Source organism: Equus przewalskii, chromosome 7, assembly GCF_037783145.1.
Source record: "Equus przewalskii isolate Varuska chromosome 7, EquPr2, whole genome shotgun sequence".
In the NCBI taxonomy this organism is placed as follows: Eukaryota; Metazoa; Chordata; class Mammalia; order Perissodactyla; family Equidae; genus Equus; species Equus przewalskii.
In genome coordinates, this window is record NC_091837.1 from 93,837,504 (window position 1) to 93,860,061 (window position 22,558).

The 22,558-nt window shown below is 37.6% G+C and overlaps 1 protein-coding gene across 22 annotated transcripts in view; it reads left to right on the forward strand.

The window, feature by feature from the left end:
- Nucleotides 1-22,558, forward strand: part of ATP9B (ATPase phospholipid transporting 9B (putative)) — a 280,418-nt gene that overhangs the window by 82,690 nt on the left and 175,170 nt on the right. For all 22 annotated transcript variants that reach the window (XM_070627960.1, XM_070627961.1, XM_070627971.1 and 19 more), the window contains 2 exons: nucleotides 2,834-2,885; nucleotides 17,161-17,255. In XM_070627960.1, coding sequence (XP_070484061.1) covers nucleotides 2,834-2,885; nucleotides 17,161-17,255 — 147 coding nt within the window. The remainder of the gene's footprint in view (nucleotides 1-2,833; nucleotides 2,886-17,160; nucleotides 17,256-22,558) is intronic.

Genomic DNA, 22,558 nt, shown 5'->3' on the forward strand with positions numbered 1-22,558 from the left:
GGGGGCTTTGGGGAGAAAAAGGAAAAAAATAAAATCTTTAAAAAAAAATAAAAGTTATGGTAATCAAGACTGTAAGTGGCAAAAGTTCAGAGTTGAGAGTCCAGAAACAAAGCCTTAAGTTTCTGGTTAATTGATTTTCAGCAAGAGTGCCTAGAAAATTCAGTGGGATGACTGTGTTTGGGCGGGTGCCTTATTTTGGCCCCATGCTGTTTATGAGAATCTTCCATTTTGTTGTGTGTAGTTGTAATTCATTTTGTTGTTACATAGTATGCCTTTTATCCATGCTACTGTTGATGGATATTTGGGCTGCTTCTAAGTTTTCCTTATTAGGAATTGATACTTCTGTGTCATACTTGACCATGTCTTTTGGCTCACATCTGCACACAATGCTGTTGAATACATACCTAGGAGTGGAATTTTGGGTTTGGGGTATGTGTATGTTCCACTTTACTAGATACTGCAAACGATATTGCAAAGTGATGTATCAAATTATAAGCTTATCAGCAGTGTGTAAGAGTTCCCCCTGCGTCACATGTTTGTCAATACTAGTCATTGCCAACCTTCTAAAAGTATTTACCATTTCCAATATGGATGTAGTAGTTGTGATTTTAGTGTGCATTTCCTTGAAGACTAATAAAATTGGGTACCTTTTCCTGTGATTTTGGATATCTTTCTTATTTGGGAAGAGGCTATTAAAATCTCTTGCCACTTTTCTGCTGTATTATCCTTTCTTTTCTTACCAGTTTGCAGGCCTTTGTGTATTCTGGATGGGAATCTTTTATTAGTTTTATGTTACAAATATCTGTTCCTTCGTGGTGTGCTTTATGGAAAGTAATTCTTAAGTTTAATGAAGTCTACTTTTCATTTATAGTTAGTTTTTTAAAAAAATTTTTGGTAGTGAGAGGAAGGAGTCTTGTTTAAGAAATCTCTCCTTACCAAAAAGTTGTGAGAGTATTCTTCTACATTATCTTTTAGGTGTTTTATGGTTGTGACTTTGCCATTTAGAAGTATAATTCACGTGGAATAGATTTTTGAGTTTTTATTGAAGTAGAGGTCAGTTATGGTCTCCCCTCATCCTGTGTGGACATCTAATTTTCTCAGCCCTATTTATTGAAAAGACCGTCATTTTCTCATTGGTCTGCAGGGCCACCTTTCTCATAAATCTAGTGTCCAGATACGTGTGGGCCAACTTCTCGATTCTCTGCTTTCACATTGGTATCATTGTCTGTCTTGGTGGAATGCCATCTTATCTTAGTTACTCCAGTTTAATATTTTAGTTTCATTACATTGTAGACTCAACCCTTCGTTTGTTTCTCACACTTATCTTGGTCATTCTTGGCCTTTGCATTTCCCTGTAATTATTAGGAATACCTTGTCATTTCTCACCAAAAAACATGTTATAACTTTTATTTGGTTTGTGTTGATGTATGGGTCAATTTATGGGCACTTGACATGTTTGCAATATTGTATATTCTAATTTCAGAAGATGACCTATTTATTTAGGCTTTATTTCATTTCTTTTAGTAATATTTTATACTTTTTTATTTAGAGGTCCCGCCCATCTTTTATTAGTTTTATTATGATGTTCGTTTTTTCTTATTACTGAAATGAGCATATTTAAAAAATAATATTTACTTTCTTGCTGTTTGTTACTGGTGTGTGTGTGTGTGTGTATATATATATATATTTGTTTTCTTCGTCATGTATTGTGCTCTTATATTTGCTCACATCCTGTACTTTCTTTGGAGTTCATTGACTGTTGTTTTCCTGCTTTCAAATGGATATTGTGTATTTTTAGCCTCCCTTTCCTATTATATGCATTTAATTGGGTATATTTTCCTCAACATTTTCGTGACTTTGGCTGTGTTCCATGTGTTTTTATATGTTGAGTTTTTATTACCATTCAGTTAAAAATATTTTCTAATTTCCATTGTGATTTCTTCCTTGACTGGATGGTTCTTCAGATCTTAATAATTGCCCTTCTTTCTTTCTTCATCTTAGAAAGAATAGCTCTATCCTACAACATATCTTTTTTCGGCTTTGAAACTACTTATATTTGTTTTTATTGCTGGCTGACTGACTAGTAATCCATTTCTTTATCATGTGTAGATGAATCTTAAATCTCAAAAAATATAAGTAACTCATGAAATTATGTGAAGTATTCTTATTATAATAATACATTTTTTCTTTGGTTTATTACAACTTTCCCAATTGAGTTATTAGTAATAATGATTAAATAAATGTATGTATAGTGACTTGTAAATGTTTTTATATGTCATACCATATCTTTGAGTTTTTTCTTTTTCTGCTTTTAAAAGAATATCTCCTCAAATTTGTGGGCTTTTTGTTTGTTTCTTCAGTTGTACATTTATTCATTCATTCAACATTTATTAAGTGTTTTATTTATGATATGCTCTGTTTTTGTTAGGCATTGGGAAAACGCTATCCTTGCTTTCCAACATCATTTATTCTAATAGGGAGGACATATTTTTAATAAGGCAATAACTACTCTATTATATGTATGAGTTAAGGTACAAGAGAGGCCACAGAAATGGGAATATTTAACATTATTCAGAAATGGAGCAGTTTTTGACTCATCACTAACTACCGTTTATGTGGTTTGTTAATGGATAAAATCTTAGAGGTCCAACTAAAATATGAATAAAAATAGTTATTTTTGTTATGCAAATTACAAATGTTAATTGCTTAAGCATAAATTTTAATTATAATGTTATTTTAGTTATTTTTAGTAGATATTTCTACTTTGAAATGGAATTGTGTTAATTTATAAAACTGCATATAGTTAATTAATATTTTATATTACTCTCTGCAGAATCAAAGAATTCCATCGGACATGGTATTTCTTAGGACTTCAGAAAAAGCAGGTATTTTATTTTTACTTACATTGTTGGTAATTTGGTATTTTGCAGTTTAATTTTCAATTTGAAAGGTAAATTTATTTTTATAAAAATTTTTCTTTGAATGATAATACATTGAATTCATTAATTTCTAAATCACATTTAACTATTGATTTTTGAAACGATGATTTTGTTGTGTGTTTTGTTTAAAAAATGTAATCCTGTCAGAACTTATGTATCAAATGAATGTTTTCAGTCAAATCTATATTGATATCTAAATAATTAAATGATGATGTTGCTTGAAATTTGATTGGTATTCTGCATTTGCAATTTTAATTATCAGTTCAGTAAACATTTATGTACCACTTACTGTGTGCCATGCACTGCTTGTTGCCTAGGATAATAAAAGGAGCAAAACTGAGTTGCTCCCTTCAAAGAATTCCTGATCTACTTCTTTATGGAAGTGTACACATTGATGGGCCAGCCCTGGTCGTCTAGTGGTTAAGATTCAGGGCTCTCACCACGACAGCCTGGGTTTGTTTCCTGGTCAGGGAACCACACCACCCATCTGTCAGTTGTCAGACTGTGGCTGCCTGCATGTTGCTGTGATGCCGAAAGCTCTGCCATCAAGATTTCAGATACCAGTAGGGTCACCCAGGTGGACAGGTTTCAGTGGAGCTTCCAGGCTAGACAGACTAGAAGGAAGGACCTGGCCACTCACTTGGAAAAAATTGGTCATGAAAACCCTATGAATTACAGCAGAACATTGATAGAACGCTGGAAGGTGCGAGGATGGCACAGAAAGACCCGGCAGGCTTCTGCTCTGCTGTTACAGGGTCCCTAGGAGTCGAAATTGACTGACTCCATAGCACTAACATATATTGACAATTAGTTATATTCTGATTTTATAGATACTGTAAGAGTTAAAAGACATGTGGTGGTAACAGGGGAGGGACCTAGGTGAGTTGAAGTGAGCTTCACAGAGAAAATAACACTCTATGACCTGAGCTTTCAGCCATAGGAAGGTGGAGTGGTGGTAATGAGATGTGACCTAGCCACATTGTCACACATTTTCATCCTCTCTAAAATGATGAGAGATTAATCTGGTAATATCCAAAGTCTTCTGCCTTACATTTCTGACTTTGTTGAATAAACAATATTTTCATAGGAAGCTCAGTCTGTGTATTATTATTTGTAGCATGAAGACTCTAGAGAGGACTCTAAATTAATTTTAGAGTTGTTGATTTAGTTTTTCCTCCATTTATAAACAGCATTTTTTTTAAAAGGGCTATTTTAAGTTGTAAGAGAGAAAAAAAATATTTTCTCTTTTTACCAATAGTAGTTATGGTTGTTTACATTGTACGATGGGGCTGTCACTAACAGAAGAGTTCAGCTATACCTAATAATCAAGCAATCTCTGTACCCTTGATACATTTACTTTATTGTGTATGATTTATTGAAAGGTTTGTTTTCTCTTTAGGGTGGGCACTGGAGAGATGCTTTTTCAGTTCATTTCCCTTTCCTGTTGGAAATACAGCTAGACTCCCTGTCCAGTTAGATGGTCCCATGCCCTGAGGTCTGGCTGAAGGGGATGGCTCAGTTCCTGTGTACCACTTCCAGCCCGGGCCTACCCTCTTTTGCAGCCATCTACTCTTCTCTCCCGGTGCTGGCTCAGTGTCCATGACTTGGGTAACCTTGGAAGCTGCCTGTTGAAGATGGCAGTGCTTCCCTCGCAGCCTAGGCTCCTGAATGAGTGTGTAGAACAGAGCCCCTCCCCTTCCATTACCAAATGGATTCTGTAAGAGAGAGAAATATTTCTTATTAAGTACCAAAGTTGAATGGTTTATCGTTTACGGTAGCTGGTGTTCCCCTAACATCTGCAGTGCTGTGGCAGGTGGTTAACAACTCTGCCTTCACCTTTACTTCTTGCTTGTGCAGAGCCTCAAGATCAGCCAAGTGTGAGACATTAGGGCCTCTCAGGTTTTCCTGGGCATGTGTGCAGCCCTGCACGGGCAAGTGGCTTTCTAGGCTCCTAGGAGTATGTTAGAGCTTTTCAAAGCCCCCTCCAGTCATCTGATTTTCCAGCTTTTCTTTTAAGTTTTTTGGTGAACTTATTGTTTACCCCAGCTTTGTCACCGTCCGGGGTAATTATGTTGTTTAACAATTACCGCTGATTGTTTTTGACCAGTATCCCATGAAAAACGCTGTTCTCCATGAATGAGCTCTGTCAGGCCAAATTCAGACAAGCCCTACCTGGCCAGGTGATTTCGGTCCTCTGGGTATGGGGCTTGGGGAGCCTCAGCCCTGGTTTGGCTCCCTCGGTGGCTGCTACAGTGGAGCCTGGGGTTGGATGTCTGGGAATGGGACAAGTCCTAACACCAACAGCTCACTCATAGCTAGATTTGGACGTATTTCTTGAGTAAATGCACCTGGGATAATTGCAAGTCTTTGATTATTTTCCAGAGTGCTGAAAAAGTTGCTTTTGACAATTTTTGCTAATGTTCTTATTACAGTTATGGAGGAATAGATTTTCAGAGATTTTTACACCACCATCCCTGCTGACATTGTCTACTTATTTATGATTTGTTTGTCTTTGTTTCTAAATGTATTCAGTACAATGAATAACCTGTTTGCATTTGGGAGATGCTTTTATATTAATTGCCCTTTTAATGATTATGGTAGAAATATATGTCAGATTAAGAATATTATCCTAAATATGGAAATAGTTTAGGTAATTAACTTGAAAGAGATTATGTATATTGTTAGGAGATAAAAGATGAACAAAATCCGGCACTTTAAAGCTGGAAGACAGAAATGTTGGATTTTCGGAGGAGGAATGTGAGGACTGGAGGATATAAATGCCTCACTGAAGATGTGATGACTAATAGCACTTTTGGAAATTCTTCTTCAACCTCTTAAGCATCTTTTCATTGTATCATTGTTATGCATAGTAAGACAGCACAACATAAATAAAACATTAGAGCATTAGGCAGGTGAGATACTCTTTATTGGGTTAACTTCAGATAAATAACATTATATCCAAATTGGTTATGTTTTAAAAACATTTTCTCTTCTTTTTCTCTAATTTTGCTTTACATTTCATGTTGTAGGGACAATTGCTCTCTGTAGTGTAATGATACTTAATATTTTGGAGGTCATGATCTTTGAGAATCTTAAGAATTATTAACTGGTTTCCCAGAAAAATGTACACCATATACACATATTCTAAATCTTTGATTGTTTTACATATTCCTGGAACATTATTAATGGTCAAGTTTAGGAACCTACTCTAGTCTGTTTTAACCTATGGTTCTATTATAGTTCTCATTTTATTTTTTTTATCAAATTTAAATTGTTAAAACAATTAGTAATTACTCTCACACAGACGTTAACATGTCAGGTGCTGTTTTGTGCAGTTTTTCTTCTTTTTATAAAGTGAACCAAAAAGCTTCCAAGCTGTATAAAATTTGTGTCATAATATTGCTTTCAATCAAGGAGTCTTAGCTTTGGAAATTCTGTTTGTGTGATTTTATGTAATTATTTTAAGTTTTGTAATTAAAGCCTTGTTTTCAAAAGCATACTGTTCATAATTTTTTGTGTATCTACTAATACTGTTAATATTATTTTATTTTCAGTTTCAGTTCAGAAAAACTTGATAATACATTGTCTATTGTAATAAAAACCTTTAAACCCTAGCCTATAATATAAAAGTCCTAAATCTATGCAGCACGTTTGAGCTTGGACAATAGCTGCTGGGTGTTTGTCAATACAGCTCAGTGAGTCTCTTCGTGGCATCATATTGACTGTGTATTAATACAGGGTATTCTATTGGGCCGTCAGCTGATTGTTTAGAATGTAAATGAAGCTGTTGATGGATCTGGTGACTGATGGCTTAAATTCCAATTAATCAATTGCTTCATCAGTTTCTTAATTCAGATCAAATATCTCTTGAATGCGCACAATTCTTTTAGTGGTATTAAGAGAAATTAATGCTTTAGAAGTAATTTTCATCAATCTCTTATAAGTGCCAATATCTTTTTCACTTGTCTCCTAAGTGATGACATTATAGTTTAAGTGTCTGGGACATATTACAATAGCTCAGCTGTCACTTGTTAGTGGGGCGAGGGCTAGGTAAATGACACTGTACTCATCTAACTTCTCTCTGTGGTGCTATTAACCTTGCCACCAGCTTAAAAATTTCATGCAGAGTCATTAAGTCATATAAATGATTTAGAAATTAAGTTTAATGGCAAACGATCTGGTATTATATATGCAAAGTCAATGTCTATTTTTCTTTTGTTGGGCATATACTGTAGCCCGTCTCTTTCAGAGCTGTTGGATTTGTGAGCTGTTGCAGGCAGTCTCCTAATATTACATGGTAACTTATTACAATATATGACAGGCTCCTACTCTGTCTCACAATGTCCCATCAATTACTGTATCACCACTTGATGCGGCTCTCCTACGTGACACACATGCTAGTTGATCTTAATTTGATTGTCATTAAACCTGTCCTTTCCTGTCAACTCTTGTCAATTATACAAAATAAAATCAAGTATTCATAAGAAGTCTGTAATAGGAGATAAGCAGACCAATTTAATAATTCATTTTTTGCCAAGCCTTAACTGGCATCAGTTGTGGCTAGTGCTTGCTGTGAAAAAATTCTTAGATGTATTTCACGTAAGACAAGTCAAGTTGGCCATACTTCTGATTTTGCTACAGTTCATTCTCTGTCTCCTTAAATCATATCAGTTACTGGGAGGTGAGTAATGTATAAGTACCTGTACTTGAATATAAATAATATGTCAATTTCCCCTAAATTTTTAAAACAGCATATAGTTATTTAAGATGAAGCATGTCCTTTTTCTGTAAAGAAAGGCAACTATTATTGTTTCCAGTGTTTAAAAAGTTTACAGAAATCTAGATACTAGTTTTACTTTTAGAAACATAGAATGTTTGAAATTTAAGGGACTCTAAGAGATTACCACGTTTTCTTATTTTATATATTTGAAAGCAAACCTAGAGCAGAGCAGTTGGCATTGATGTCTCAAACTATGTGTCAGACAGAATCTAGGATCCAGTTTCTTTTGTTACTTTTATATCAGAACACACACACACAGATGTATTTAAACATGCATATCTAAGAGGGAAAGAAATCAATCTTGAAAAAAGGTTTAACTATAAAATAACATGCACTGCAAATTTTCTTGGACTCCCTTTTAGTTGAAATCAGTTTATACAGAATACTTTCTTTATCATAAATCTTTTGACAAGTGATGCTTAACAAAATTTATTTATATAATTAGATATATTTTTCAAAGTGCATGTAGTCAGATGAAAGTCTCATAGATATATCTTTAATTGATAAAATAGATGACTAGAAAAATCTGTTTGTAGTTCTTGATCTATTATAAGTCTTTGAAAAGTGACTTAGCTTCTAATAATCTCCTAGATTGATGTTGGCAATATTGATGCCTACGGCATAGGGTAGTTAAAAGGATTAAAAATGTAATAGGTGAAGGGATTACATGGGGCACATTTTAGGTACTGAATTGCTGGTGGTTAATTCAATGTGTATTGCCTGGCAGAGAAGAGAGCAAGAGAATACTCACAATTGTGAGGAGTACTCTTCTTCTCGGGGGTACAAAGGAAAATGAAGCTACTATGGATGGGGATTTGCACAGACCCACTTTTGTTTTGGAATGTTGTGTGAAAGGTTTACTGGACTAAGCTATGTGAAGACATATTCCTATACTGTATCTACCTTAACTATTTCCCCAAATTTGAGAAATAATTAAGTACTGAGTTCCCAGTGTACGCCGTTCACTGGCCAACTTTAATAGATTTTCCTCTGAATTTTACAGCACAGCTCCAAAGTAAGTCTTATTTTTCCCACTGTTCAGATGGAAAACTTGATAAGGTGGAGTAACTGGACAGGGGGCATCAGTGAGTGAATTATAGAGCCAGTACTCAGCCCAAGACTGACTCTTGCCACTGTGTTACACCAGCTTTTAAGTACAAGCACTTGGAGCAGGGGACCTCACCTTCAGCACTCTTGACATTTTAGGCCAGATCGTTCTTTGTTGTGGTGGTCTGTCTTAGGCACTGTAGAGTGTTGAGGAGGACCCTTGGCCTCCAATCACTAGATGCCAGTAGCAGCCCCTTAACCCCCACCACCCTCCACTTGTGAACCGTGAGTGGCTACAGAAGTTTCCAAGTGTTGTCTTGGGGGCAAAATTGCCCCTGGTTGAAAACCACTACAAGAATTTTTTTTTTCTGTTGAAGAGAATCCGTAAAATAAATCTTAAGTATTCAGTCATGTTTTTTTGAGAGTAATTGTTTTAATGTTCTTCAGAGACCTTCTTCTGTAAGAACAGATTGATTCTGTGACATTTGAACGATGTCTACCGTAGGTGCATGTGAAGGAAGCTTCCACTCCAAGCCAGTACAGCCAGGAAGTCAGGGGTTCCATCTCCGTGCAGCTCCAGGCTAAGGCCAGCACCTCACCCTAGGAGGGGTGCCCACCAATCTCTCATTTTCCCCAGGCTCGGTTGGCTTGTTCCAGTGTCCTGGGCCTCCCTTCCACCGCCCAGCTCCCACTTAGAGGCGAGAGCTCTGCCCCAGTCTTGACAGGCCAGGAACACTGGGCCTCAGCTAGTCCACCCACCCTTTCCTCCCCAGCTAGCTTGTAAGGCAGAAGTGATATGTCTGGAGGGGCTGCCATAACTTCTTGCCCCACCCCAGTACCCGCTTATAGGCAAGATGTCACTCGTCATAAAGCTGGCTGCCATCCCATCCTCATCTGCAGTGCCCTGGCCCAGAGGTTCTGCCCAGGGGAGGGACAGAGATCTTTGCAGCTTTCCCAGTGGACTTTATTGGGAACAGGGCTTGCTGAAGTTCATGCCTAAGGGTGGTGTGGACAACAATGGAGAGCTTAGTGGCCAGCAGTTCAAAGGGAGGCTCCGTGATGCACACAAACAAGGGATGCAGCAGGCCAGCTAGAAACTGCACAGCCAGAAACAGGGAAAGAGTCAGCCAAAAGGAGGCCTATGGGTCCCATGCATCGCTTTGTGCATGTGCTACACTCTCTGCTCAGGGGCAGTTAGATAAGACTTGGGGCACACTTAAAGGCTTCTCTGGGACACCAGACAGCACTACCGGCAGCGCCGAAAGCTTGCTGGCCCAAGGGGCCTAAGCATAGTCTCTGGATCTGCTGCTCTCCCCATGACATTTCTTGTAAAGCTGAGCTTAAAGATAGAATCACACACATCCCCGCTGGTCTGGAAGATGGAGCCTGTGCCCGAGGCTGTGGTCCTAGGAGTGGACAAGAGAGAACCTCCAAGCTGCTCGTCCCTGACTGAACCCGGGGCAAAATCATCAACTTCCTGGATTGTGAGAGTAGCCTCCAAGCCACGTGTATGCAGAGGTAAAGGTGAAAATCTGCCTTAGTGAGCAAGCTCATCCAGCACCTGTGACCAGTAAGAGGTTTGTGTGGAGCCAGGGGCAGCCACAAGAAAGCCAGAAAAAAAATCTGAGCAGAGGGTTGAGGGTGCACACTGCAGGGAAGTAGACTTCCTCAAATTAGGTCAGCCAGGCACCTGAAAAATAAACAAATGATTATACAGCAACAGCCCCCATGTGAAATCTTTGATGTTTGTATAACACAATTCAAATTCTCCAGTAAATCAACTATGATGAGTTACATGATACTGCACAACACAGGGATTTGGAGTCAGCTGAACCTAGTGGTGGCATTCTGATTCTGCGCCTCTTGGTGAGACCTCGGGGTAGCTCACCTCTGAGCCTGAAGTAGGGACGGTGTCACATGCCTCCTGTGTCTCATAGGATATCTATTATATATGGGCCAGGACTGGCATTTAGTAGATGTTCAGTAAATATTAGTATCTGTTTCCTTTTTTGAAGAGAAAGAAGTGACTTTCTATTATGCGTGTGTACCTCCATACATTTTTTGAGGGGCTGGTGCAGAACAATTTCTCGTGAAGAAGGTAGATGACATAACTTCTTCTTCCTCAATTTGGAGTATTATCTTAGTGTCTCCCCGTAAGAATCTTAGGAAGATGCTTTCTAAGTATGCCTGTGCTGAGTCCTCCGCGTCCCCAGTTCCTCTCCCTGCCCCTTTATCCCAGTCGTTACCCCTTCCTCCTGGGTCCCCCCATTGCTCTCTTTTATCCTGATCCTTTGGCCCTTGAGGTTCAAAAGGATACTGATCATGGGGGAAAAGACCATTATCCTCACAGAGCTGGTGTGCTGCTTTGCTAAGGAGACTTTCTGAATGCTTGATACATGTTCTCATGGGTCTTTGGCTTAACTGTCTCATAGCCATTTTCCAGCTGAATCCCTCTCCCTTGGGAACTTTCACAGAAGTGTTTCTTTCTCCTATTTCAAGAGTAGGGCTTTCACTTTGCTCCAAATGATTAAGTGTAGGTTGTATTTTAGAACTTTGAGGCTGGGCTACTTGTATGGTCAACCTCGTATTATGTGCTTCTCTTAGAACTTCTTTTTCCTTTTATTTTTGTTTATTTGGTTGTTTGTCTTTAATTATTAGGCTATAAGCTTATTAAAATCAGTAGGAACCATGATACCTGGAATAATGCTTTCATTTGGTAGGTTTTCAATAAATATTGGGCACATGTGTTAAGAGCAGTGTTGTGTGTAAACCTGTTTTAGGGTGAAGCACAGCAGTACCATCTAAGTTAATTTAGAAGTTGATGGTGCTGCTTTTTCATCCTGAGTTAAGTTCTTAGTGAATATTTCCAGATACTTCCTGTAACATCTTCCTCATTTACTCCTTTAAAGATACAAGTAAATCTGCTTTTCTTACCATACCATTACTTACAACATCCTCCACTAATATTCAGTTTTATTTTGTTGTTTATTTTAATTATAAATATCTAATAGTATTATTTTAACCATTTTAGATTACTTTAACCATTTAACCATTAAACAACCATATTATTTCAGCTGCCTTATGGATAAGTGATCTTTAACAGGTTCCATTAGACATCAAAAACTTAACCAATGTCATTTCTGTGGGAAGATGTTTTCTGAATGCTGAACAACTTAAAAACTACCACAATTGGAAATTTTAGGTTTTCTCTTTACTAGAGGACTGCAGCCCATAAGCAGCTATGGACCTTGTAAGGCTGTTCCCCTATTTTTCCCTCCAACGATAGTGTTACTGAGTAATCCTACATTTCTATATCTTCCTTTAAAGTTAAAACCTGTTTCACACAGGACTCTTACGGTTATGTTGTCACTACTGATAAAGAACTATTTCAAAATAGTGTTAAAACTTTTTATTTAATGTTTCTGTTTTGCTGTAGTGATCACTATTGAAAGCTGACCAGGCACAAGCAGTCTCTTCTTCTAGATAAAAGGGAAAAGGCCGTGAGATAAGCTATTGATGAAATTAGCTGTTGAAGTGGAGAGGAAATGCATTTGGCCAATAGCTGTCATAGCGTGAGCTCTGGTGAACACCATGCACGCAGTCAGCCGTTCCCCGGAGCCACACTGGTGCTGAACTGCATCGATCAGTAGTGTGATTGTAAATGAAGTTGATGGATAGGAGCAAATGCTGAGAGATGGGAAGGGAGCTCTGAAATACAAATATGAGAAAAATATAGTTAATAGTCTCTGTCTCTGCAAGGGTTCAAATACACACTTGCGTATTTCATACTTTAGTGCAGTTTCAATTATTTGCAGTGTTTTTCTCTTTACAGCAAAGATCAAATGTTTGTATAATACTTTTGGTTGATGTTTTCTGTATTAATCTGAATATATTTAAATATTTTTTTATTTTAGACTTTATTTTTTTAGAGCAATTTTAGATTTACAAAAAATGAGAAGGAGGTACAGAGATTTCCCATATACCCTCTGCAATCACAAATATACAGCCCCCCCTTTATCCACATCACTCACCAGAGTGGTACATTTGTTGTAATTGATGAACCTACGTTGATACCTCATCATCACCCAGAGTCTATAGTTTACATTTTAAATAAATGTAGTTTTTTCTTTTGTTATTGTGTTAAAATATACCTAACATAAAATTTACCATCTTAGCCATTTTTAAGTGTATGGTTCAGTGGCATTAAATACGTTCACATTGTTGTGCAGCCGTCACCACCATCCATCCCTGTAACTCTTTTCGTCTTGTAGAACTGAAACTCTATACCTGTTAGACAATGTCTCTCCATTCTCCCCTCCCTCTACTCACTGGCAGCTGCCCTTCTGCTTTCTATCTGTATGTTTTTGATGACTCTATGAACCTTACCTAAGTGGAATCATACATTATTTGTCTTTTTTGTGACTGGCTTATTTCACTAAGCATAATGTCCTCAAGGTTCTTTCATGTGGCAGCATACTGTAAAATTTCCTTCCTTTTTAAGGCTGAGTAATGTTCCGTTGTATGTTTATACCACTTTTCCTCATCCATTCGTTTGTTGATGGACGCTTGGGTTGCTTCCACATTTTATCTGTTGTGAGTAGTGCTGCTGTGAAGGTGAGTAGAGCAATGTCTCTTTGAGGCCCTGCTTTCAGTTCTTTGGGCTATATACCCAGAAGTGAGATTGCTGCCTCATATGCTAATTCTATTTCTCATTTTTTGAGGAACCTCATACTGTTTTGCATGGAATATCTTTTTCCATCATTCACTTTCAACTTCTTTGTATCTTTGGATCTAAAGTGAGTCTCTTGTAGACAGCATATGGTTGGATTTATGTGTTTTTATCAATTCTACCAATCTCTGTCTTTGATTGGAGAGTTTAATTCATTTATATTTAAAGTAATTACTGATAAGGAGCAACTTCTTTCCTTGTGCAGTTTGATTTCCTAATGCCTTACAGCTTTTTTGTCCCTCATTTCCTGCATTACTGTGTTCTTGGTTGATGTTTTGTAGTGAGATGTTTAAATTCCTTTTTTGCTTCCTTTTGTGTATATCTGTAGTTGTTTTGTTTGTTGCTACTGTGGGGTTTACATTTAATGTCCTCAAGTTGTAACACTCTAATTTGAATTTACACCAGTTTAACCTCAGTAACATACGGAAACTGCTCCTTTACAGCTCCATTCGTGCCCCTTTTGGTTGCAGATGTCACAAAATTACATCTTTATGTATTGTGTGCCCCAAAACACAAACCAATAATTATTTTAAATGCCTTCACTTCTTAAATTATGTAGAAAACAAGATTTGGAGTTACATACCAATGTTAGACTAATTTGAGCTTTTAGACTAATAATTTTTTTTATAGTTACTATTCTCTTAAATCATGTAGAAAACAAAAAGTGTACTTAACAAACCATTGTTGTAATAATAATAGCTTTTTTCTTGCACATGTATTTACCCTTACTGAGATCTTTATTTCTCTACATGTCTTTTAGTTACTGTCTGTTGGCCTTTCATTTTTGCCTGCATGCCTCCCTCAAGCAAGGTCTAACTGTCACCAACTCCCTCAGATTTTGTTTGTTTGGCGATGTCTTGATTTCTCCCCCACTTTTGAAGGACAGTTTTGCTGGATATAAGATTTTTGGTTGACAGTTTTTTCTTTCAGCTCTTTGAATATATTGGCACACTGCTATCTAGCCCCAAAGTTCCTGATGAGAAACCTGCTGATAATCTTAGTGAGGATCCCCTGTCTGTGATGATTTGCTTCCTCTTGCTGCTTTCAAGATTCCCTCTTTGTCTTTGTCTTTGAAAGTTGGATTATAATGTGTCTCAGCGTGGGTCTCTGAGTTCATCTTACTTGGATTTGGTTGAGCTTGTTGGATGTTTACATTTATGTCTTTGAACAAATTTGGGAAGTTTTCAGCCATTATTTCTGCAGATATTTTTCTCCCTCCTTCTCGGGGCCTCCCATGATGCATTTGGTGGTCCATGTGATGGTGTCCCAGAGGTCCCTTAGTCTCTACTCACCTCTTTTCAGTCTTTTTTCTTTCTGTTCTTCAGACTGGATCATTTCCATCATCCTATCTTCAAGTTCGCTTATTCTTTTGTCAGACTGCTCAAATCTGTCTTTGACTCCATCTAGTGACTTTTTCATTGTAGTTGTACCTTGCAGCTCTTGAATTTCTTTTTAGGTTTTTTCTCCCTTTATTGATTTTTCCATTTTGTTCATACATTTTATTGACTTTCTTGACATCTTTCTTTAGTTCTTTTAGACAGTTGCTTTAAAGTCTTTGCCTAGCAGATCTATCATCAGGTCTTTTCAGGGACAGAGTCTGTAGATTAACTTTTTTCCTTAAATTAGCCATACTCTCCTGCTTCTTTGTATGCCTTGTGATTTTTCGTTGGACATTTTAATCTAATAATGAGGTAACTCTGAAAATTTGTCTCCCAATGGTGGGACAACTTGAAACTCTATAGTAATAGTAATGGCATTGGAATAAAACTCCTCAAATAGTGTAGCTCATCCAGCACACACACAGACACACACACATGCACACGCACGTGCAGCCCTAATCAATCTCCTGAGGATGACAGGGTACCAGTTCATTGTCTTGAAATGTGGGTAAATAATAGCAAGGAGTCAACGCTTTCTTACAGGAACTGTTCCACCAGGTGACTAAACCAAATGCAAAGAGCAGCAGCCTCTCCTTTTACATTTTATTCCAGCTAAAATGTGGAAAAGGAAGGATAGACTACTACCTTCAGCAGCCTCTGTTGCAGCGAGGGATCTGGGCATTGAGTGCATCAATGCAGAGCAGGGCAGGGCATCAATGCAGAGCAGAGCCTGGACACTCTGCCTCTGGATGGAAGCAGGACAGCATTGCCGAGGGCCAGCAGAATCTGAGCTGGTCTCTGGGTGCAAGAGCCAGCGTTACAAGACCCACACAGGGAAGGGGAACCAGTTGGTCTGGATCATTAGTGTTCAGTCAGCAATATGCAGACCCAGGCCTTTCAGCAAACAAATTGGAAGGCGGGAAGGGGAGGTCCTGTAGATGAAAAGTAACTCTAAAGACATGCCCAGAATGGTCAAGGCTCAATTGTAGTGTCTCAGGCTATGCATTGGGGTGATAAACACTAAAGAAAAGCAAGGAAGTGCAGGTGACAATAGTGTTTCTTTAGCAGGAGGCAAGGGGGCTCTCATTGGAATGGGGCACATTCAGGGTCTTCTAAGGGATCCTCCAGTTGTTTACGAAGATATTTACCTTGTCGTAATTTGCTAAGGTATGCATATGCTTGCGTGGCTTCCTGGAACTATTTTATTTTATAGTTAAATTTCTAAAAAACTTCAGAAGTTACTTGAATTCATTTTTTGATTAAACTGTTAATTTGTTACTTTGTTTTATATGCTTCCTTTTATTTTTTAGGGATTGCTTTTTTACAGTTTGATGTAATTTGGCTTTTTAGTTACACAAAATGTGTATGATTTCAAAGAGAACAGTATAAAATCAGATGTATTCAGAAAGTTGTAGCTTCTATTCCAGTCCCTTCCCTGTTTCCTTCCTCCCTGTATCAGTATTGTCCCTGCGTGTACACACACTCATGCATATACGCATACACACAGACACCCTCACACACATAGACATTTGTAGACACACAGACACACACAGTCACACAGACATATACACACTCACACTCTTTCCTTTCTCCCACCCTTGTCTTTCAATGGAAAGTAGTATTCTGGTTCTCTCTGTTCCACCCTTTATTATTATTTATTATTATCAATTATTATAATTTATTATTATTATCAATAACGTTGCACGATTGTCTTGTGTGTGTGTGTTTTGTGCTTTGCTGTTCTATCTTAGGATAGGTTCTGAGAAATCGTATGACAGTATGGGCAGAGGGTAAATAGATTAGTGTAATTTAATATTTTTTGTGTTTAAAATTTGATAGGATTTGTTTGTATGACAATAGCTCTTACCAAGTTTTCTCATTTTATCTGTGATTTTGTTACTGAACGTTTGTTTTGTGGTGGTACATCAGATATTTTGTTAGCAAAGTTGTATCACACGCTCTTGGACTTTTTATGTATTTACTCACTGTTTTGTTATTATGAAAACATGAATTAAAGGCAGAAATGATCAATGTAGTCTTTCTAAAATAAAGCACTAATTAATATTAAACCTTAATAGTGAACAACACCAAATAGGAGATAAATGATTAAATAGTTAATGACCTGTGTCTTTTCAGCAAACTCCTTTTGTGAATCAAATAAATAAAGGCTTTTAAGGATTTTTGCTCATGACAATCTCTAGTATATCATTTCAGTATCCCACTGTGCTCTGAAATTGTGGTTTTAAAGTACCTGTGACTCAGGAATTTTTCTTCTCTAATTCCAAGGTTCATGTTTTATTCGAACCGATCAGCTGGATGGTGAGACCGACTGGAAGCTGAAAGTGGCCGTGAGCTGCACACAACGGCTGCCGGCTTTAGGGGTGAGCCTCATTGTAGTTGCTTTGTCCTCTTATTGTTAGTGATCACTCCTAGGTAGTAAGTACATTTCTGTTTGTAGCAACTAACTTATTTAATGAATTCATAATTTTTAAAAATAATTTCTTTATTCTAGTGAGGGGTCATTGAGAATTATGTGAAAATAATTTCTGTAGTATCTTAGCACATGACCTGTTTTAGGTATAGTTTTGAATGTTGCTGTTGGCTTGTCACCTAGATTTGTTTTCTTCTCTTTCCCTTTCCTTTCTCTTTTTGTTTTTAAACTCTGTCAGTTGAGTAGTCTTCATAATTGAGAACTTTTGGTGGGGTTAGATGAGTCCCCTATTGCTGACTTACTCCCTAGGAGGCAGTTCAGATCCTGCTTTGGTGGACAATTGCATTCAGACTGGTGGCCTAGTCTTGGAGACAAGCCTGTCCACTTTAGCTTTTCCTTTGAAGGGGGGAGCCCTCTTTGATTAGGAGGAAGTGGAGTGTTCCTGTGTCTCTTAGCAGAGAAGGAGAAGGGCTCTTTCGGACCTCTTGCTTGGCCCTTGCTGAGTTTTTCTCTGTACCTGGGGAAGAGACAAGAGGTGGCATTAGAGGAATCAATGCTTATGGATTTTGGTATTTTCAATGATCTCTGAAACAGATCTCAAAAATGCTGAGAATCAGGGGCCGGCCCGGTGGTGCAGCGGTTAAGTTCACACGTGCCACTTCTCGGCGGCCTGGGGTTCGCCGCTTCGGATCCCAGGTGCAGACATGGCACCACCTGGCATGCCATGCTGTGGTAGGCATCCCACATATAAAGTGGAGGAAGATGGGTGCGGATGTTAGCCCAGGGCCAGTCTTCCTCAACAAAAAAAATGAGGAGGACTGGCAGTAGTTAGCTCAGGGCTAATCTTCCTCAAAAACAAAAACAAAAAAATGCTGAGAATCTGCTAAACTGGTACACATCTTCTTTTCTTTTTTTTGTTTTTAACAAAACCACACTTGTGGTCATTTGGTATTTATCTTGTATTATATGTAGTATTTATCTGAATGAGAGAAGCTTCATCTTACACAATTTGCTGATATTTAATGGAGAGTAAAGAAAGATTGAGATTGTCTAAGAATGACCTTTGACCCAAGCAATTGTTGGTTGAGGGAAGGGAAAGTGGATACGATAATTTGGTCACTTTCCTTGCTTTGGTTGGATTTGAATAGAAATAGCTGCTTGTATTGTTTGCAGCTTATCGTTAATTACTGTGACCAGCAGGAGCCTTCCTCATTCTTGTGTATAGTGGACTTTTTGGAAACTAAATATGTTTGGCATGCATAAGACTTTGGAAATAGTTTGTTTCTTTAGATATTTTCAGTTGCCTATAATTTAGGTAATCCGTAGGTTGAAATTCATTCCTTTATATGTTTGTATCTTTTCCAAACACATTGGACAGTAATGAGAGTTTCTTATTTTTTCTTTTGTCTATTTATTCATCATCACATAGTAATGTAGGCCGTGTAATGTGTCTGTAGCAGAGCCACCATCGTCTTCTCCTCTTCTTTCATTTTTAATTCTTACCCTGAGGGCATATAGAACAGAATGTAGGTTGCTAGATCTGAACCACAGGTCCTGCTTTCATAGCCCCTGAGCTGGAGAATGACCCTTCTCAGCTAACCAGCCAACCTTTGCACACCTCCATCATGAATGGGAACAAGTGGGCAACTCCTAGTTTTTGTTTTTTTAGATATAGAAACATTAAGAGAAGGCATGTAAATAGCAAGTCTGTTTTTCTTTAGATAAATTCTTAAAAGTAGAATTGGGATGTAAAAGAATATCCACAATTTCAGGCTTCTGGTATTTATAAATTATCATAGAAGAATTGTGCCAAAATGTCTTCTAACCAGCAATGTATGATTATTAGGTAAATATCTTTCAAAACATTTAAAATAAATATTGAAGAAAAAATTTCAGGTTGAGAGAGAAAATTATGAACAGTTCATTTTTTTAATTTGTACTTATTTGATTACTAATTTAGTTGAAATTTTTCACCACATGTTTATTAGAAATTTGTATTTCTTATTTGGTTGTTTGCCCTTCTCCTATGCCCATTTTTCTATTGCTGCTTGCCAATTAAATTCCCGTGTGTGTGTGTATAGTATTGATAAAACCAGGTATATGCAAACGTGCATTCTAATTTTAATTTTTCCCTCTTAAATCAAAAATATTTTTGTGTCTCCTGTCTTATCTCAGTAAACCTTGTAAGTCTTCATAAGTCCGCAGGTCGAAGTTGTTTTTGAAAGTTGTCCAAACTGCTGTTCTGGATCAGTTTCTTAATCAAAGCCAGGTAGCACACCAGTCAGATGATTTGTTTTCATAGGCTGTTGATTCTCACTGTTCTGTGATGGTTTATTTAAATTCTGTGGGGTACTATGTGTAATTTGTATGTTCTGGGTTAATACAACATTCTTATTGGTGGTGGTGGTGAATGAGGGGAGGCAGAGTCAACTGGACCAACTGATGAAGGGAATAGAGAAGTTGAGGTTGGGGTTGACTCTTTCATACTGACCAGCTGCCCTCACTCCCTTCACAACGGGAGGAGCAAGTGGGCAGCTAGTCAGTCATCAAGTCACAAGTCAGAGATGCAGAACTCACCCCCCGGGGGTGGATGGGAAAGTGTGCACACAGAAACGGCCAAGTTGCTTCTGGAGTAGCTGCACCACTAGACATTCCCACCAGCGATGTATGAGTGGTGCCGTTTCTCCACATCCTGGCCAGTATTTGATGTTGTTGTTGTTGTTTCTTTTAGTCATTTTGTGTGTGGTGTATCTTGTTTTAGTTTGCATTTTTATAATGGCTAATAATGCTGAGCACTGTTTCATGGGCCTGTTTGCCGTCCTTGTGTCCTCCTGGGTGAAATGTCTGCTCATGGCTTTTTAGCAGCTTTTGTGTAATTCCTTAGAATGTTCCTATGCAGAGAAGACAGTTTAGCTCTTTTATTCCAGTCTGTGTATGCAGCCTTCTCTTTGTTTACTTGAAATATTACGCTGGCTGAGATCTCTGATCAGTGTTGAAGAAAAGTGCTGAAACCGTTTGTCCTTGTCTTGTTTCCAAGCTTGGGGAACATTCAGCCTTTATGTGTGATGATAGCTGGCGGTTTTCATAGATGCCCATTAGGCTGAGGAAATTTTTTCTGTTCCTGGTTTGCTGAGGGTTTTATCATGAATGGGTGTTGGACATTTCAGAGGCTTTTCTGTTTCTATTAAGATGATCACGTAGTTTTTCTCCATCATCTGTTAATATGATAATTTACGTGGACTGATTATATACCAACCTTATATTCCCGGGATAGGTCAAACACTGTCAGTCATGCTGAGTGTGCTTTGCATATATTGTAGTATTTGATTTGCTAATGTTTTGTGAAGGATTTTTTTGAGCTTGTGTTCCTGAGGGATGTTGGTCTGTATTGCTTTTGTTGTAATGTCTTTGGTTCGATATCTAGGGGTATGCTGGCCTCATAAAATGAGTTGGGGAGTCTTTTTGCCTCCTGTATTTTTTGAAGTAGTTGGTGTAATATAGATGTTATTTCTTTTTTTAAATATTGAACAGATTCACCCTTGAAACCATCTGGGCCAAGAGTTTACTTTGTGGGAAAGTATTTAATTATGAATTGAATTTCTGGAGTTCTGTTCACGGACATTTGTGTTTTTAAAAGAATTTATCCATTTTCTATAAGTTGCCAGATTTAATGGGGCAAAGTTTGTGACATTGTGGTACTGTTTTTAGCAGTTATAGCATTGGTCCCCCATCCCCTCTTTCATTCTCAACATTGGTAATCTGCATCTCTTTTTTTCTTGGTCAGTCTAGCCAGACCCCATTGATTTTAGTGATAATTTCAAAGAACTTGCTTTTGGTTTAATTGATTACCTTCATTGTCTCTTTGTTTTCTGTGTTACTGATTTCCGTTCTGATCTTTATTTCCTTAATTCTACTTAGTTTGTGTTTGTTTCATTTCTTTGTTAACTTCTTAAAGTGGAAGTTAGATTCTTGATTTTATACCTTACTCTTTTCTGTTCTATAAATCTCTGTCTAAGCATTACTTAGTTTGTATCACACAAATTTTTATATACTGCATTTTCATTATCATTTAGTTAAAAATGTTTTCTAATTCCTTTGTGATTTCGTCTTTCACCTGTCATTTAGTTGGAAATATATTGTTTATTTACCGAATAGTTGGAGATTTTCCTGATGTCTCTGTAATTCATTTGTTAATTCCATTATGTTCACAGAGCATGCTCTGTTCTGTCTCTGTCCTTTCCTATGTAGGAGACTCGGGATATGGCCCAGCATGTGGTCTCCCTGGCCAGTGCTCCATGTGCTCCTAAGAGTGCATGTTCTGCTGCTTTATGGGTATTCTGTGACTGTCCAGTAGGTCAGCTTGATGGAAACTGGTGTTGAAGTGTTGTATATTTTTACTTATTTTCTGCCATTTGTTCTCTTAATTAAGGAGGGAGAGTTTTAAGGTATCATGCTCTGTTTCTAGATTGGACTTTCTGCTCTCAGTTCTGTGAGTTGTTGTATGTATATGGAAACACTGTTAAGTGCTTACACATTCGGCATTCTAACATCTTCTTGGTATACTGACCCTTTTTTCATTTCTCTGGTAGTATTCGTTGTTGGGACATCTACTTTGTTAATATAGTGACTCCAGCTTTCTTCTGATTAGTGTTTGCGTGGCGTATCTTTTCCCATCCTTTTATGTGTAGCGTCTCTGTTTCTTTATATATACGATGGGTTTCTTGTTAAGATAATACAAGTAGGTACTGCTTTTTTATTTATTCTGACAGTTGCTGCATTCTTAATGTGTACATTTACCATAATTATGAATAATGGTGGAGTTAAAGGTAATCATCTTGTTATTTATTTTCTACTTATCCTATCTCTTGGTTTCTTTTTTCCATCTTTGGGTGTTATTTCAGATTTCTGTTTAATTACCGTTATTGTCTTATAACTATAACCATTAGTTCTGTCTCGTAGTGTTTGTTCTCTGGTTTCCACTATGTGTTTCTAACTTACATAATTTTTCTCCAAATGGTATTAAACCATCTCACAATTTAAGAATCTTGCACAGTAGACTTCCCCTTCTTTCTCATCCTTTATGTTACTGTGTCATACATTTTATAGACCACACAATACATTACTATTTTTCTATTTAAAGTAGTCAAGTATATTAAGAAGTTATTAAAAAATGAAAACCCTATTTCCACTTTCCTATATATTTAGCAATTCTGGGGCCTCTCTTTCCTGTACGTGGTTCCAACTTGCTGTTTA